The 18,731-nt window shown below is 35.1% G+C and overlaps 1 protein-coding gene across 8 annotated transcripts in view; it reads right to left on the bottom strand.

Moving 5' to 3' along the window:
* CLASP2 (cytoplasmic linker associated protein 2) overlaps positions 1-18,731 on the bottom strand; it is a 192,309-nt gene that overhangs the window by 86,038 nt on the left and 87,540 nt on the right. For 5 of the 8 annotated variants that reach the window (XM_008578557.1, XM_008578556.1, XM_008578560.1 and 2 more), the window contains 6 exons: positions 17,732-17,899; positions 16,219-16,274; positions 15,224-15,397; positions 9,713-9,736; positions 7,498-7,515; positions 5,197-5,298 (listed from right to left, as the gene is read on the bottom strand). In XM_008578557.1, the coding sequence (XP_008576779.1) occupies positions 5,197-5,298; positions 7,498-7,515; positions 9,713-9,736; positions 15,224-15,397; positions 16,219-16,274; positions 17,732-17,899 (542 nt within the window). Of the gene's footprint in view, positions 1-2,178; positions 2,206-5,018; positions 5,046-5,196; positions 5,299-7,497; positions 7,516-9,712; positions 9,737-15,223; positions 15,398-16,218; positions 16,275-17,731; positions 17,900-18,731 lie in introns of all 8 variants that reach the window. The other 3 variants (XM_008578559.1, XM_008578558.1, XM_008578561.1) reach the window with 1 other exon arrangement.

The raw sequence follows: 18,731 nt of genomic DNA, 5'->3' as shown, positions 1-18,731 counted from the left end.
TTTTTACAAAATTAAACTTTAAATATTGACAAAATTGGGTCAGCTAAAAAAGAAATAGCTTTTTGCTATTTGTTTTCAAATAGCAATGGGTTCTCAGGTGGCCACATTCTGTGATATAGAGGTACTGAGGGTAGAACAGGAGTAATGGGCAAATGTCAAAGAAGTCAGACCCTTTCCAAACTAGTGATTTTCAGTCTTGGAAGGCAGAGATGTGGTCAGGGAGATAAAAAGGGGAAGCTAGATAAAATCTTTGCAGAGTCTGGGGCACAGGTTAAAAGAAAGTTAAAAAACATGGTTTGAAACCAGAAATACATGGGTTAACTTTTAAGGAGATGAGCTCCCTGTCAAAGCATTTCATGCCTATGTGGGATAGCAAAATGGACTAGATAAGTCCAATATATAATCAAACTCTGGATTCTGAATGGTAGCATTATAGAAAAATTAAATGTACACTTAAATAAATCTTCATGAAGCAACTTTTTCCCTTCATTAGGCACCACTTCTCCTACTCACAGGAGAGTCACTGCTCATGCTGTACAATCTTACCCAACTATGCTTCATTTCCACAGAGCAAAGATTGAAGACTCCAATGCCAATGGAGACAAGAATAGAATATCAAAGAGAGAATGGTAAGAGGACTGTGATCAAGAAGGGATTGCCTGCTCTTTCCTAAGGGGAAGGTGACTTTAGCTCTAGACAGCTCTGTCTTGAGGTAATATTGGCCAGGTCTTGGAATCTTTCAAAAATGAAAGCTTTGCAATTTCCTGAATTTTATCAAGTTGTATACGTCAAACAATACATGAATGGAGGCAGGCTAGATGCGGTCCATGGACTGCTGATCTGTTTCCCTTGCTACAGTTTTCTTGGCATGGTCTTGCTGAGTACAATTTATACTCCTGCTTAATTCCTAAATTTTACCAGCACACAAATTGAAGCCTTCCACTGGTGATAGCAATACTGTAAAATAAAGCAGTATTTCCAATGAAATTAATAATTTACTATTTAAGTAGAAGGAACTCTAAATTATTGAAGGGAAATTATTCAAGCCTACTTTAAAATGACAACTCATTTGAATGTTCCATGATGTTTCAAGTGAAGAATCTTGAAGTCTGGTTTCTTTCAGTTACAACAATAAGAATACTCATAAGGTACCTATTTTCTCCATGCACTGTCTAAACTAAACATACACACCAAAACATTCAAACACCCACATGCCACAAACTCACAATGCAAGATAGGCTAATGGAGCATTTTATGGGAAAACTCGCAACAATATAAAAAGTACAAATAATGAACTGAGCACACACAATATGGTATTCTATTAAAACCAATATAAATTTGGGGTGGAGGTGTTGGTAGGAGAGACTGGAGAATTCCTCAAAATGCAGGTCTATTCAGCAGATAGGAAACATGCAGTTTAGAAGCAGAGTAGGGCTGGCCAGTTAGCTCAGTTGGTTAGAACATGGTACTGATAACAACAGGGAACCCCCCCCCCCAAAAAAAGCAGAGTAACTGCTCTTTCTACTCTAGAATTATTATGTAAGCTCACTCTCTATTTAAATTCTTTCATGCCCTTTCCAAGGAAATGAAATTGGCAGTGTTCATTTTGCTTTGATCATTACCCTCTCTTCTCTAATATCCCTGATCCCCACCAAGAGTGTGAAAATTCCAGTGCTGATGACTCATTTTGGAATTATTTATACTTAGAAGAAAATAGCAAGGCTCCTTCCCCAGCAAAGAGCCATCAATCCATTTCTTTCTTTTAGGAAAACCAAAGTTGATGAAAAAGGGCACGATGTGCCCAGAAAATAGCATGCTACCAGAAAATATCCTAATTTGAAAAACCTGAAATTATATATTTATTTTCTCTTGTACTACCTAAGGTTTTCAAACTACTACTTTATACTTTTAATGGCATTTTAAAGTGCTACTAAGGCTTCTTTTCTTCTGAATATTTTTATCTGCAGGATCAACTTGGATAATTTTAAAAATTCAGGATCTTGGTAATAAAATAAAGACAGGCCAAAGAAAAATCATAATTGGCAGTTTTTGCCACAATATGACTACAGAATCGTAGACTATTATATGTTAAGAATTTCTGCTGAATAGAACCCATTCTTGGTAATGAAAATTGGTGATCAAACAATAGATGTACAAATAAAGTCTATAGATTCTTACCACCAATGGTATTAGCAGATTGTGATCCTGAACAAGTGTAAAGGCAGAATTAGGGTAAGGGTTATAATCCATAAAGAGGGATGGAGCAGTTTTAAAATGGATGGCAGATGGAAATAAGAAAGGTTTAGTCAGTTCTTAGAAAACAAAAAAACCCTAAAGCAAAAAAAGCAAACTCCAAAAAATCCCCAAAGCACAGACATCTGTAACAAAAGCAGTACATTTAGTAGTTTTTACAGCTGATAAACTAAAATTAGACACTCATGTACAAAGCAGATGAAATGAAGTTGCAATAGGTAAATTCTTCAGCTTTCCTACTACTGATAGTCCAAAATCTAAATAATTAAATGTTTAAGTTTTTATTATTTAAACATTTAATTTAAAACTACACATAAGGAATGAGCACATCTTATAGCTGAAGAAAAATTACATGAAAAGCTACAAATTTCATCTTTCTTGAGACACATAGGAAAGAAAACAAAAAGTGGCGTGAGGGGAGACAAGGTTTCTGACAGACTGTAAAATTATTTGTACACAACCAATCACTACCAACAAAAAAGAGACAGAATTCTTTCATAAACATAAATCTAGAAGTCTATCCATTGGACCTGCTTTTATTTATTTTGGATAACCATCAGAAGACACCTGCTTTGATCCAAGAGATTTTTTTTTTTCTAAATGGTGATACAAAAATATGGAAAGACCATGCAAACCCTAATGAATTACTTTACAACAAAGTGAAGATGGAGATCACAGTAATATTTCTGTGCAAATATGTTATAAAGAAACTTGCATACAAATTACATAGTATCTTTTATACAAAAGAATTTGGAATGGAACCTATAGGAATTCAAATATACAGGCAAGCAAACAAACAAAAACTCCTCCAGTATGATTCAAAACCTAAGTGATTTCATAGTGGGAAAATCTTCTGATCATAAAGTCCTATTAGGTTTAAAAAGCCAATCATTGCGTTCTCAGAATTTAGGAGAGGATTTGGAGTATTGTGGATTGGGTTTTGAAGTGAAAAACCAAATGCAAAAAAATTATTCCTTTTTCTAGTGAAGTGATGTTACAATATACCTAAAAAGGAAGTCTGTTAAGAAGTATATTTAAACAAAATTTTTTTTTTTAATCTTTGATGTGAGATGAGCCTTAGTATTATTTTAGAAAAAACTAATACCTCAAAATTAAGTTTTATCCTTAGATCTTGGACATAGATAGTTTTTGATTGTTATCTTTATTTTTCTTTATGCTTTAAATTTCCTAACTTCATCATTATTTATTTTGCTGTTTCCTGAAGGCAATAACAAGGTACAGAAGTACACAATAGCAGTATAAAATTCAGTTGGCATTTGATTAAGAATAATAATGAGGACAATTTTATCAGCTAACATATACAGTTCTTAATCTGGGCCAGGCACTGTTTTAGGTGTGTTAAATATATAACATCATTTTATCCTCACAAGAATCCTCTATGATGTATATGCTATTATCTCCTCCTTTTACAGATGAGTATACAGAAATACAGTGACTTAGAAGAGCCAGAATTCAAACCTGGGCAGAATGGCTCCACAGTCCGTGATCTAAATTAGTACTTCAGAAACTTCATTGTGACACACATCACAGAAGATCTGAGATGGCACATAAAATTTTGCATTTCTAACTAGCTTCCAGGTGATGCTGATGCTGGTTTGGGCAGCACGTATGGAGGAACAAGGCTCCCAACTACTATGCCACACTGCTAAAGATTAAGTTACTTTAAGAATTACTCTAAAGATATACAAGATCAAGGAGAAATGTGATGTGATCTACTCCTGATTTGGCTGAGAGAAAAGCTCTTGCTTAGAGGACACAGGCCATTTTTCCTATTTGTAAATAATCCTCAATTTGCAAAGCAATTTTACTGAGTATTTCTGCTCATTTTTACGATTGTTACTGAGTGCTCTCATCATTACTCTGCCTGAATTTTCTGACTTTGGAAAGAGAAGAGAAGAATCTGTTAGGCAGGACTTATGTAATCACCATCTTCCCCCTCCAAACCCAACTCTTTTCCCTGATTCCAAGATTCAGAATTCAGGTTAAAAAACAGAAAAATGGGACATCCATATCTTAATAAATAACCTAAAGAACAATGGAAGACAGCTAAATCCATTTCTTTCCAAAACAGCCAAGCATATAGAATAACCCCCAAAATTATTTCCCTAGAAAAATGTCCTGGTTTTAGAGATAATTGTTAACGAAAATCTCTTTGTACAGAAAAAATGGGAACAAATTGTTTTAAAGTAATAATGCCATAAATGTATGTGTTACTATTCTGGAACATGTAGAAAAAGATCATTCATTTTACCTAAGTCCTCAAAATTGCAGTTTTTAATAATCGTGCTTATGAGGAACTTAGCTTCCAATGAAACAGCAAAAATATAAATCTTAAATTTAACAATGAATACAAGAGAACTGGTCATTTCAATTTATGTTTCCTCACTATAAATCAATGTATCCCTGCCAAAAATGCTAACAAAAAATAAGGTATCTAATAGATTTTTGGGGAGAGTAAGAAGATACCACATATCTTTCCTTGAATATACGGCAATTATTTTGGCTCTCAAAAGCAGAATTTTGCATATTTGCAAGTTTCTAAGTAGAATGTGAAAATCTTAATACTAAAGATTTTTGCTATTTAAAATATCTCCATGCAAAAATTTGTACAGCAGATGAAGTTTTTCTTTCTAAGTGGCAGATATCAATGATGAAACCCTAATAACACACCAAAGACAAGACAACACCCACTCAAAAAATTCCAAAACATGCATAACAACTGACCCAAAACATTGAAAAAATACCTTCGTTTTTGTCAGGTGATGATGAACCTAAAGTACAGAACAAGAACTCAGTATGTGGCTTGTCTTTTTGAATTAGCTTTGTCTTTATCCACTGGTCAATCTCCTAAAGGCAATATACAAGCAATATACTTATCTTAACATAATGACAAATATAAAAGGACTGATAAGCAATACATACGCTGTGACTGAGACACCATTTTTGTTCGACTTCTTCCTCTAGAATCTGTCTTGGCATTTCCCATGCCAGCAAGTGGTGCTGAAAGCTTTGCTCTTACCCGGCCTGAGGAATAAAATATTTACATAATTAAAGACATTTTTCTACAATAATATTTAGTAATGAGGGGAAAAAACTATTTGCAAGTATTGTTAAATTCTGTAATAATGTAAACATCACTTGCAGGTGATATTTCTCTTAAAATTTTTAAAACACATACTTTTTTTTCATGATGTAATGTAAGCTAACTTTTCTTTAAGGGTAAGAATAAAGTGAAACTAAAAGATTTCTATTCCTAATTTGCTATTATTATTCCAGTAGTTATAATTACGATAATTACTATAGGCATACTATTTGTTTCTTAATTGGTAGTTCCAGTTCAAAAATTTCTTTCCATAAAATTTAGATTATTCTCAAATCCACCCTACAGTTTTACATATAAACCCCCAAATTTAGAAGCAACAAGCCAAACAATCCTTTTGACTGAAAATGTACTTCTACAAGAATTGCAGGAAGAGATATTATTGGGCAAAATATTTTATTTATTTATATTAAATTACTACAGATGTATACAGACACGTTCACTGCTCTCTTCCCCCAGTAAATCAACTTCATTTATAAAATGATTTGAGGAAATACATGTCACATAAGTGGTGGAACTTTTCTCAATATATTTCTTTCTCTACCTCCTGGTTGCACTCCTATCTCCTCTACCACTGCTTCCCCCTCCTCGACGAAACTAGCCCACAAACATCCTCATCCTATTTCTAGAGCTCTTGAACCAAAGAAGGCATGTTTATCAAAGTGCTTAAAGTAAGCTGCCTTTGGTAAAAACAAGTGATGATAGAACAATATTACTAGCAGATACTTTGGTAGAGTCAAGCAATAGCCTTAACCACTATTAAATCAGAACCAAAACTAAACATATTCATAAAGAAGGGCTCAGAATAATTTTTGTTAAAAGGTACAATTTGTAGGGCATATACAAAATACTAGTTAGCCCAATATGACCATGTTAATTAGGAGAATAATATACTGAAGAGTATGGAGAAATTACTAAATTAATAAATGAATTAGAGAAGATAAGAGAATGATAAGAACTAGGAATAAAAGAGAAGCAAAACCAGTAGTAGACTTGGTAGAGTTCCAGCATCCTATCAACTTTTGAATGAACCCATAGTTTAGGCCTCTCAACCTTTTACAGAGTCTATTTTGAGTAGGACACAATGTTCTCTTGACTAAGAAGTAAAACAAAAAGACCAAATTATTATTTTTGACATGGAGAATTTACCCATGTTCTATATAATAAAGCAATTAGGATATGTCAAGTATTTTGATAATAATTTGTAATTTAAAGTACTTTAAATTACAATGTCACTGTGCCAGAAATTATATTTTTACAGAGTGCTCCAATTAAAAACTTAAAATATAAAACTATTTTAAATATGACACCAAAAAGTTAAATCTGTTTCATTTTGTATCACAAAAAAATTGTCATCAATGTAAAACTTAGAGAAACAAAAACCGTATTTCAAATCAGAGGTTTTAATAAGATAATCTTCAGGCAGGATAAATATAAAAATTGAATTCCTTTCTACAGATTCAAAAGCAATAAATACTTATTTTTAAGGTGACCTGGCTCAATAAAATACACGCAACTTTTTTGTAATCTCAAATTCAATTTGCGTCAGTGACCAGTTCTCCAGTCACTGATTCAAAATAAGAGAAACACTTAAAAGCAGACTAAATAAATGCACTTAAACTCCAAATATTTAAACTCCAACAATAAAACACTGGTGCATGCTCCCCCAAAGTGTAAATGAATTGGCATAAATTAAAAAACAAAAACACAAAAATAAAAGTATTAATGTTACTACTGGAAAAAAATAAAATGATGTATTAAATTTATAGTAAATATTATTAAACATGTTAAGCAATTATGTTTTCCAGCATGAGATCATCCAAGATACAAAGCAAAACTGCAGGATGAAGAATTAAAAAAAAAAAAAAAAAACCCACGCATATATGAAGGGACTTCAAAAAATCTGTGGAAAAATGTAAAAGATAATCAGAATCTTTCCATGTACTTTCTGAAGACCCTTCGTAAGTAACACAACCAAACATAAAATGTAGAAACCACAACAGCTGGCAAATTATGAAGACTTGCAAAGAAACTGGTCCATTTTACTTTTAATATTTAATTCCTACCAATGAAAATAGTAATGGAGAAGTATTTGTGTTACTAGCAAAATGTATAATTCTTACCATCTTCAGACGCTGTTCCTAAATAAGAGAAATAAAACAATATTTCAACAAATTCTGCCAGTGCTGATGTTACGACCTACCTTGCAATCCCCACCCAAGAGTAAAATGAAAGAGTGAAAACAAATAATAACTTTTAGTCTGACAGCCTTAAATTAACTTTGAAAAGGTTCATTTTGAAAAAATTTTTTGAAGTAACCTAATGATTCACAGCACACACAAAAACTTGAAACTAGACAACTGAAAATGTCAAAATTCTATAGTAAAGCTTTTTATCTGTAATATAAATGTTTCATTCTTAAATGGTGAAAAAAACTAGAGAGATTAATCACTCAAGAAAGATGCAACTCTGTAGTTAACTCTTCTTTGCAAATGAAGATTTTCTTGAGGGGGGGGCGGCTGGTAGGGGGATCTAAACCCTTGTCCTTGGTGTTATAATACTGTACTCTAACTAACTAAGCTAACAGGCCAGCTCTGCAAATGAAGATTTTTATGGACCTTTCTAGGGTAGAAATACTTTCTGTGCATTTTCAAAAGGTAGCCCATAAAAGAACTAAAAAAAGCTAACATACACATGGGAATCAAATCCATGACCTAGGTCTCATTTGCCCAGTATTTTCATTAAAGCATCTACAAAGACAAAGACCTATCAATCCACTTCATCAGCTATTTACTCAACATTTACATGCACTCTCCAAGATGCCAATGAAATCTATCAAAAATGATGAAGTACAAACATCATAACTCACTACTACTAAAGGACAATAATATATGTCTCTGAATTTTTTTTAAACACAGGATTAAATACCAGTGAGAGTAACACATCATATAGCAGAAGTGACTACTCAAATAAGTTATTTCTGACCCGAACAAGAAAATATTTTGATCTGGAAAATGATAAAAATTTGTTTTTAAAGGATTCAGAATATTATTTTTTTTAAACACAGGATTAAATACCAGTGAGAGTAACACATCATATAGCAGAAGTGACTACTCAAATAAGTTATTTCTGACCTGAACAAGAAAATATTTTGATCTGGAAAATGATAAAAATTTGTTTTTAAAGGATTCAGAATATCAGTACCAGAAGGGACACCAAAAGGTATGATACATAGAAACTATCTCTTGAGGTGCTGTCATTTCATTCAATAAATTTTTACTTATGAAATACTTTAATCACACAGGAAAGCAGAGACTAACACATATAACTAGCACTAAGGTACCCAACCCAAGATTAAATAAATGTTCCATATCACTAAAATAGAAGACACATTAAGTGAATTTTTAGAATTTATGTAATAACTGACAGAAAAACATACAGTGTCTCTATTTTTCCTAAATCTTACAATGCAACTTACAGATTCAGTATTTTATTAAAAGTTTTTTTAAAAAAGCTCAAGCTCCTACAAGGGAAGGTGCAGATAATATGCTGTCTACTATCAGACAAAAAAATATACAGGTTTGTTACTGAACCAAGCAACTGCAGATAAACTGTAATCATTTGCATATTAAAATTAAAAAGGCAAAGCTTAAAGTAAGTTCAGTTTTGATTAAATGTTAGTTTAAAATTCATTCTTAAAAAGACAGCATCTGGGCCGGCCCGGTGGCGCACTGCTACAGTGCGCTGCTTGGGAAGCGTGGCAGCGCTCCCGCCGAGGGGTCGGATCCCAAATACCGACCGGCCGCTCACTGGTTGAGCGAGGTGCAGGAGCAACACCGAGGGTTGTGATCCCGTTGCCGGTCATGAAAAAATACAAAAAGGAAAAAAAAAAAAAAAAAAAAAAGACAGCATCTGTAACTTGCATTTCATTTTCATAAACAATCGGATGAACCTTTGAGATATGTCATTTGTCTCTCTGTATCAGTTAGCAAAAAAAGATAAAGAGTTGAATTTAATGACTGAATCCAATATTTTAGAGGAAGACTTAAGAAACAGAATATTCAGAGGCATACTTCTAAGAGCTCAGGTAAAAATGTTTAAGATAATCTCCTTAAGTTACAACAAACAGTAACCTAGTATTTGAGTAGATTAGGAAACCCAAATATGAATATGCCTAACCCAAAATTCAATCACAGAATTATGTAGCTATTTTCACATTAATATTATTGCTAAATAAATAGCATATTTTCAGAAATTAAGAGAAGAATGAACAAGGACATTATACAGAATCCAAGAGCCATAAAAATCTTTAGAAGAATTAGAAAAGGAAGTTCTTACCATCCATCTTGTCAGAAGTATCCTCTTTGATGAAAGAGCAAGCAAAGAACAGAGGAAGACTTAGTACATTAGAAAAAATGATTTTATAATTCCTAGAAAAAATTAAAAAAAAACCCCAGAATTCATAGCAGACATATATATCAACTAAAACATACTAGGAGATTAAATGAGATCAGGTTCCCATGTGAAATAAAGACTATACCTAGTGTACTAAGTAGAGAATTAAAAAAAAAAAAAAATTACAAATGAGTCTGATTTTCACTAGCCTAGAAAGAGAAAAGCCAGTGAAGCCCATGTTCCAACCTTGAACCCCTGCCATCATGAGGCAAATTTCCTCATGGTCTGCTAGTTTCTACCAGATAGTCACTTTGCCTTGCTTCTTAAATCCCAAAATTCCACTCCTTAGCCCTCTCATCATTATCCTCTGTTTACTGCCTTGTTGCTTTCTGACCCCCATCCTTTCTCAGAACTTTCAGCCCTTATAAATCCTCACATCTGGATAAATCTAGCAACTTACTTTCTCTACTCCACTACTTGAGGTGCCCCAGTAAATTACAGAACCTTCGAAGTCATGCATACTGACATTACTAGAAACTGAAATAATTATCTGACTTGGCATTTAGTGCCTATGCAGAAATGAGTTAGCATAGCAGGATTTATGTTGCTCTTAAGAAGGGCCTGCTTGGGGGCCTGGCCTCTGGTAACTTAGTTTTGGATGCTCCCTGTGTTAATGATCAGGTTATAAGTATGTATATGAGGGGTGGGGGCAATGAACTCTGCTACATCAGTTTGCCTTAACTGTTTTTGCTAACAATATGATTTATGGCGAACAACTGCTTTCTTTTGGGGAGTCTGGAATTCTGGTAATTGTGGCTGGCTGTGCAAGCAGAGTGCTTATGTGACTACCCTCACTCCCCTCCCCAAACCTGTACTCTGAATCTTAAGCAAGCTTCCCTGGACAGAAACGCTGTGCACATGTAGCTGCAAGGAAGGAGCAGCCTCACAACTGCACCTCTGGGAGGGAGAACTTTGAAAGTCTGCCTAGACTCCTCCAGACTACCTGATAAGTCTTTTTCCCTTGCTGATCAGGCTGTGTATCCTTTTGCTCTAATAAACCTCAGCCATGAGTATAGCTGCCTCTGAGTCCTGTGAGTCCTTTTAGCAAGTCCCCAAATGTGTTAGGCATTATGGGAATCCCAAAAAGTGCCCAATCTCTTGTGCTCCCTCAATGGCTATTCTAAACCTCAAGGCATCTCTTAGCACCTGATCTTGACTGAATACTCAGGCAAAGTCACAACCACCTCCCTGATCACTCTTCTTAATGTCCACTCCCCCCAAATATCATATCTGAATCTATTACCTCCTTTATTTCCTTTATTTCTCTTTTATTTCCTTCCCTTCTACCTCAGTGAAACTGGTGACTCTTCACATCCAAAGCTAACTCCCCAGCTATGCTCTATACATACCACTCCTCTTGCGTGCCATAGGAACCTGGCTGTGATTTACCTTCTCTCATCTCTGCACTTCTAAATTTTCCTTCTCTACTGACTTACCACCTTTGTACACAAACATATTTAACTCCTCCAATCTTAAAAAACAGTAAATTCCTGAGACTTGAACTACAGATCATTCTTACAGTGCTCTTTCATCCATTTTCTTGACCATCAAGTATAGGACTAATTTATACAGATTCTCCTTCCAACTTCTTCCTCAACCAGCTGAAATCTGACTTTTGACCATATGACCTCTCTAAATAAACCACTAATAAAACCATTTACTTTCTTTTCTATTTAAGCAATTCCATAAGCTCAGTTGTTAGAATAAATATTCTTAAATAGGCATACTGCCTTGGATTGAATTGTGTCCCCCAAAGTCCATGTATTAAAAACTTAACCCCCACTGTGACAGTGTTAAGAGGGTGGGAAATCCTATTATGGTAACTGAAAGGTGGAGCCTTGAAGAGGTGATTAGATTGTGAGGACCATGCCCAAGTAAATAGATTAATCCCCTTGATGGTTTAATGGTGGTTGTGGGCATGGTTCTGAGGACTTTAAAAGGAGAAAGGATGAGGAGTTAGTGCTCTCTGCTCTGCCATTCTGCCATGTGAGATCCCTGCATCATTGTCACCACCATCAACGCTTTCACCACATGTGTTCCCTGGACTTTGGACTTCCTGCCTCCAAAAGTGTAAGCAGTAAATATTGCTTCATTATGAATTACCCAGTTCAGATATTTTGTTATAGGCAACAGAAACAGACTAATACAAAGACATATATCAAGGTTTCCTTAACATAAATTCCTGACTGTCTCCTATCACACCAAGCTTCCTCTTCTAGCTGAAGTTAAAGGGCAAACTTCAAAACACTCACGATATCCCTGCTTCCAAAGGATTCAGTACTTTAGGAAAAACAAAAACAAAAACAGAAAACCAGTGACAGCTGCTTTAAGGAATGTATTGAGTTTTAAATTAATTACAGTAATAAAACTTTTATAATGATTTCCAAATCTAATTTCTAGCACAGATCACTCTCCTGAGTTCATATCACTATATCCCAACTGTCCCCTGAACACTTCCAGTTTAGGTTTCACAGGGACTTCAAACTCAAAATGCATAAAACTCAACAAACCTTCAGCTGCTCATCCCTCAGCAACCTACTGATAGACTCAGAGATTTCAAGTACAGAAGCATACACCTCTGGATCCCTGGGTACCTAGCAGGGTGCCTGGGAAAAACTATGTTCTCAATATGTGTTTGCTGTAAATGAACAGAATACTCCTACTGATCCATACATGGTCAGCCATGATAAGCAAAGCTCAAAGTAGAAGGAAACAGAGTACACTAGTTGCACGCGTATAAGAAAAGTGCATGAGAGACGAGGGTGGAGGGGGGTAGAGGGAGAGAGGGAGAGAACAAGAATATCTTTTATCTGATCTCTGGAAAGAGCCACGACAGGTAGCAGATTATCCCTGAGTGTGAACCTGGCCTAGATGAAGAAAAGAGGAAAGGGGAACACCTTTTCCTTCTATAATGAAACAAACATGCACTTCAAACCTTAAAGAACCAAAGAAATAAATGAAGTCAATCTCATGGCTTTCTTATGAAAAAATTATTGTTACATTGTTGCAAGTTGTCACTCTAGTTCACATTAAAGCATTTAAAATACAATATTTTTCTTCAGGTAATAAAAATAATAGATATTCAACATAATGTATTTATTTTTAAGACTCAGGATAAATAGGTCTTTTTTTTTTTTTTCCAGTTTTCTTCCCACCTAAAAAAATTGAGATATAATTCACACATAACATAAATTCACCTTTTTATAGCATACAACTCAGCGTTTTAAATATATTCAGAAGGTGCAATCCTCCTCACTATCTAATTCCAGAACTTTTTCATCCACTCCCCTCCCCAAATTCTGCTAATTCCATTAGCAGTCACTCCCTGTTCCCCCAACTTCTAGCCCCTAGCAACAATTAATTTACTTTCTGATTCAGTGGATTTGTCCATTCCATACATTTCCTATAACTGGAGTCATACAATAATTGGCTGTTTGTCTTACTTCATAATGATTTCATATGTTGACCTGTTTCATAACATGCATTACATTGATTGGTTTTCATATATTGAAATAACCATGCATTCCTAGCAATTTTTTAAACAGAAAGTTATCTGAAAATTAAAATCACTAATCAATCCACTGTTAACATCTTTGGACATATCCCTCCAGTCCTTCATCTATGTGTAATTTCACACAAAATAATGAAGTTACCACACACTATTTGGTAGTCCATATCACTTGGTTTTTGTTGAAAATAAGTATATACCATAACTTATTTCCTCTTTGTTTCATATTAATTCTGACTCTAACAATATCTATTATTAAAACCACAGTGAATTTTTTTTTACTCCTTGACACAATTATCTAAACATTGGATTACTGCATCAAAAATTCTGAACATTTAAAAATGCTTCATGGGTATTACTAAATTGCCACTCAGAAAAAGAGTCTCATTATCAGTTCACATTAGCACTGCTTGATAAGGCCCTTTTACCACACTCTCATCAATAGTGGGCACTAACCATAACTTTATTATTATATTTATAAGTCTTTCAATTGCATTTGTTTGATTCCAGCTAACGTTCAACATTTCTTCTGGTGTTTATTGGCAATTTTTTTTTTTTTTTTTTCTTTTTGTCTTTTTCCGTGTCCGGCAACGGATCGCAACCCTCAGTGTTGCCCCCATACCGGACCGGGGACCGGCAACGGGATCGCAACCCTCGGCGCTGCTCCCGCGCCTCGCTCAGCCAGTGAACGGGCACCGGTCCACATGTAGGATCCGAATCCTCGGGCGGGAGCGCCGCCGCGCTTCCCAAGCAGCGCACTATCCAGTGCACCACCGGGCCGGCCCTTGGCAATTTTGATATACGCTTTCCTTGATATATGTAGAATTTTTTTCCATAAAAATAAGCTTATCTGTTTCTCATAGACTTGAAAAACTTCTTGACATTTTAACTTTTTTGTAGGATGTGTCAAAAACTTTTTCCCTTTGTTTTTAGCCACCCGATTTCATATTTTTACACTTTAGATTTAAATTTGAGAGACTATTCCATAACCGTTTCTTTGTTTTTATGTTTAGATATTCCTTTCCCAACCTCAGATTAGATAAATACTTACCTACTATGTTTTTGTCAAATTACTTTGTGTTTCTGTTCAGTGTTTGAGCCATTTGGAGTACATTTTTATATGGTGTAACATGGTTCTAACTTAATTTTATACCAAAGTGTAAACCATGTGTCTAAACAACATTTACTGAATAACCTATCCTTTCTTCATGGTTCTGTGCCAACACGAACAACATTACAGCTGTGCCAACTTCATCATGTACTACATTTATATTTAAAATCTCTGCACTTCTTGTGTCCCAATGATCTGCTTGCTTAGTGTGCTACAAATACTAGCCAAGAGAAAGAAAAATGGAGCATAAAATGGAAAGAATAGATAACCAATCCCAAACTTTTAATCTGATAGACATAAAAACATAAAAAACCAAACTCTGAATAGCTTTTGGAACATATGTTTAAGGTTTGGTTATACATAGAAGGGCTCTGCAGTTCTCCCAGATCCCCAAAAGGCTTTAAATTCTCAGTAAGGGAACAAAAGAAGAAGAAAACAGAGAAGCTAGATACAAGGCCAATGCCCTTCCCAAACTCCTTTAGTAATCAGTGGCTGGATGTGGCAAAAGTGCAGAGTTACAAATATTCTATAGGCAATTGTGGAGTCAAGAATTATTTCTTTGATTAAAATGATGAGGAGGAAGACACAAAGGGAAAAGTGGAAACAAGGCAGCTCAGATACCTCAGAACAGTGTCCCCTCTATACAATCATATTAAAACATATCGACTATCCTTACCTGGCAAGAATAAAATAGAAATTATTAAGATATATCACCTTGTTTTCAAGGAGACCAGGGAGAGAACACTGTACAATTTCTCATAGTTAGTTGTCTTACCTAGTGATGCATAGGAACCTGGATTCAGGGCACCTGCACCTAACCGCCCGTTTCGCACAGACTGTCCAGCAGCATGATGTGCCTTGGCACCAGCAGCAGCATTCACATCAATGTCACTTCGTGAGCGTTGCAGGCTTCCTGGAAGGGAACTGGATTTGCTACTGCCTGATGATACTATGGAAGACAAAGCAAGGGTAACCTGTATTATTTAGATCACTGCAAACAGCATGAAAATTACATAAACTTGAAACCACCATGAGCTAATCCATGATGACAAATGGCTAATAAAAAGGTAGTGGCCAAATGGACAATACTGTAAAGTATTTTAAAGTCAGAATGCCTCAGTTTCAATCCTGGCACAAGTAATTCTTCTTGCGCAATTTTCTCAATATTACTCTGCCTCATTTTCCTCTTCCATAAAATGGGGAAAACAACCAGGTTTTGACTAAAATTCATAGAACTGTTTTGTAGCTAAAGAGAAATGATGTTTATAACTGAATTATAAAAATGAAGCACTGTACAAGATAAATAGATGGCAGCAGTATTATTTTTTTTACTATCAGAAAAATGCAAGAAAACTAATTCAAAAGTAGGGATACTCAGAAATTAAAGGCGGTTATGTCGCTATTAGGTAATGCAAATTAAGTCATCAAATTTCTGGTCTTTAGTTTTTTCAGTTTTAAAAAGAAGGAGTTTTATAAACTGTGAGTCATGAACCATTAATAGAATCTGAAGTCAACTGAGAGTGTCATGACCAGCATTTTAAAGAAATGAAACAGAATAGAAAACAGAGTACACTGCAAGTAAGGGTAAATACCGCTTTATGGAACTCTGGTTTATACTATATATGCAAGTATACACAAGTACAGTATATATGTGTGGCACTGGGTTATCATGTAAAATGATTTTCTCACTGTGGATCACATCAAAACAGTGTAAGGGCTACTGCCTAAGAGACAGAATAGGCTATAACTATTACTTAAAAAGGCAATTACCTCTTCCAGACACAGTTGATGGATTTGCTGTAGACCATTTGGAAGAAAAAGGGCGACTACAATGTAAAAGGAAATGCTTTTAGTAAGAAGAATTAATTTACCATTCCTCTGATAACAACTAATGAAATACTACTGAGTTTTCCGAAAAATTGAGAAGTACTTCTAATTTTAACTTCGCTTTTACATATCACTTTAGAACAGTTGTTCTCAAACATATGTTATCACATATCAATGGTATTTCAATTAGCTATGAAGCAAAAATAAAATAACTGGCAATGAATGAATGAAGACTATAAGCCCTACACAGACAGGGATCAAGCTGCTTTTGTTCACTCTCGTTCTTAGCACACATCATCATAGTGCCAATCACAGAGGATTCAATAACAGCAGTATCAACCACTAGAATCCTGAGATATTTACTCAGATGGAGAAAAAGGTAGTGTTATTACTAACACATATGTAACTCAGTGTAATCAAAGCCTCTCTCACCTAAGTCATAATGGTTGTGGCAACTGGCAGATAATTCATGCAGTTATCACACAGGTATCACACTCCCTACACGAAGTGCTATTGTTACTGTGTTGGACAACAAAAACAAAGCTAAGAACAATTGCTGAGGATGACATGTATGATTACATAATGATGGTAGCAAAGCATTTCTAATCATCTCAAAGAACCCAACATCTCCCTTAAAATCTTTTTTGGTTATTTATCTTTAATTACAATGGTACTCTGCCGTCCTAATGATTAAAAACACATTTTAGTATGCAGTGGGGATCCAGAAAGTGTATCTATAAGTTTAAAGGAGAAGGGAAGAGAGGAGCAAAAACCCCAAACGGGTTAGTACTAGGCTATTGGAAAATATTCTTTAAGTTATATTATCAAATGGTAAATTTGATATTGCTATTAAATCCAACACTATTTTTTTATTATTTTTATAACTGTCCTCTAAAATTGTTATCCTCTTAGACTGAGGCAGGCCATTTCTTTTTTTTTTTCCTTTTTGTCTTTTTTTTTCGTGACCGGTAACGGGATCGCAACCCTCGGTGTCATGCCCGTACCACGACCGTCAACGGGATCGCAACCCTCGGTGTCACGCCCGCACCGCACTCAACCAGTGAGCGGACTGGTCTCTACATGGGATCCGAACCCTTGGCAGGAGTGCCGCCGCGCTCCCAAGCACCGCACTCTACCGAGTGCGCCACCGGGCCAGCCCGAGGCAGGCCATTTCAAGGGTCACAAAAGTTAAAGTTGTTTATGTTTAAAGATGTTGTACTAGGGTAAGATAAAATATCTTCTTTAGATCCTCGATATGAATCACTGTACTCTTTACCCAAAGAGAAGAAGTTATGCTGGCATGTAATCAAACCCTGGAAAGAAAATAAGTACATTCAAGTCACCATTCTTTCAAGGCTTTAGGTGAAAGCAAGCACATATTCAGCCATCCAACTTAATGAACTTTGGAGAATTGGGGAGAGGAACAGATCAGTAATTATCACTTATATAACCTTACTTGAGACTTTCTTGTGAGCTAGATGAGGACCTGTCTGATTGTGGAAGAGATGCTACACTGCCAGAACTCTTTAAGTAAGTTTGAAGACTCTTCTGATAAGATGGTTCAAGGGAATTATACAGTGTTTCAGCTTCACCAGGAAAGTGGCTCCTGAGACCCATATATGTCCTGTAAAAGAAAGAAAAAGAAAAAGAAAAAAAGAAAAGCACATGAAATAATTTCTTTACATGATTAGATATTTAGAGGAAAATGTGTACATTAAGAAGGATAAAGATGAGCCCAGAAGTTTTAATACATCTGCTATGTGCCAGGTGAATACTTTCTAAATTTAACAAGTTCCAGTGGAAAGATAGTAAGTTTTTGAAAAAAGAAGATCTCAGTTCAAAAGCTCATTGTGTGAAAAGATAAATAAAATTGACAAATCATTAGCATGGCTAACAAAAAAAAGAAGAGAGAAGATTCAAATAACAAAAATTAGAAATGAAAAACGTGATATTACAACTGATTCATCTGAAATACAAGGAATCATTCGAGACTACTATAAACAACTATACACCAACAAATTTGAAAATCTGGAGGAAATGGATAAATTTCTGGACACACACAAGCTCCCAAAACTGAGCCATGAAGACCAAGAAAATCTAAACAGACCAATAACAATAAAGGAGATTGAAGCTGTTATCAGAAGGCTCCCAACAAAGAAAAGCCCAGGACCAGATGGATTCACAGCAGAATTTTACCAAACATTCAAAGAGGAATTGACCGATTCTTTACAAACTATTCCAAAAGATTGAAACAGACTCAAATCTCCCAAACTCATTCTATGAAGCAAACATCATCCTGATACCAAAACCAGGTAAAGATATAACCAAAAAGAATACTACAGGCAGATATCCTTGATGAATATAGATACAAAAATCCTCACTAAAATACTAGCAAACAGAATACAACAACACATACACAAAATTGTACACCATGGTCAAGTGGGATTCATCCCAGG

Source organism: Galeopterus variegatus, unplaced genomic scaffold (assembly GCF_000696425.1).
Source record: "Galeopterus variegatus unplaced genomic scaffold, G_variegatus-3.0.2 Scaffold1718, whole genome shotgun sequence".
Classification (NCBI taxonomy): Eukaryota; Metazoa; Chordata; class Mammalia; order Dermoptera; family Cynocephalidae; genus Galeopterus; species Galeopterus variegatus.
Note: the sequence above shows the minus strand (reverse complement) of the source record. Positions and strands in the feature narration are given on the sequence as shown.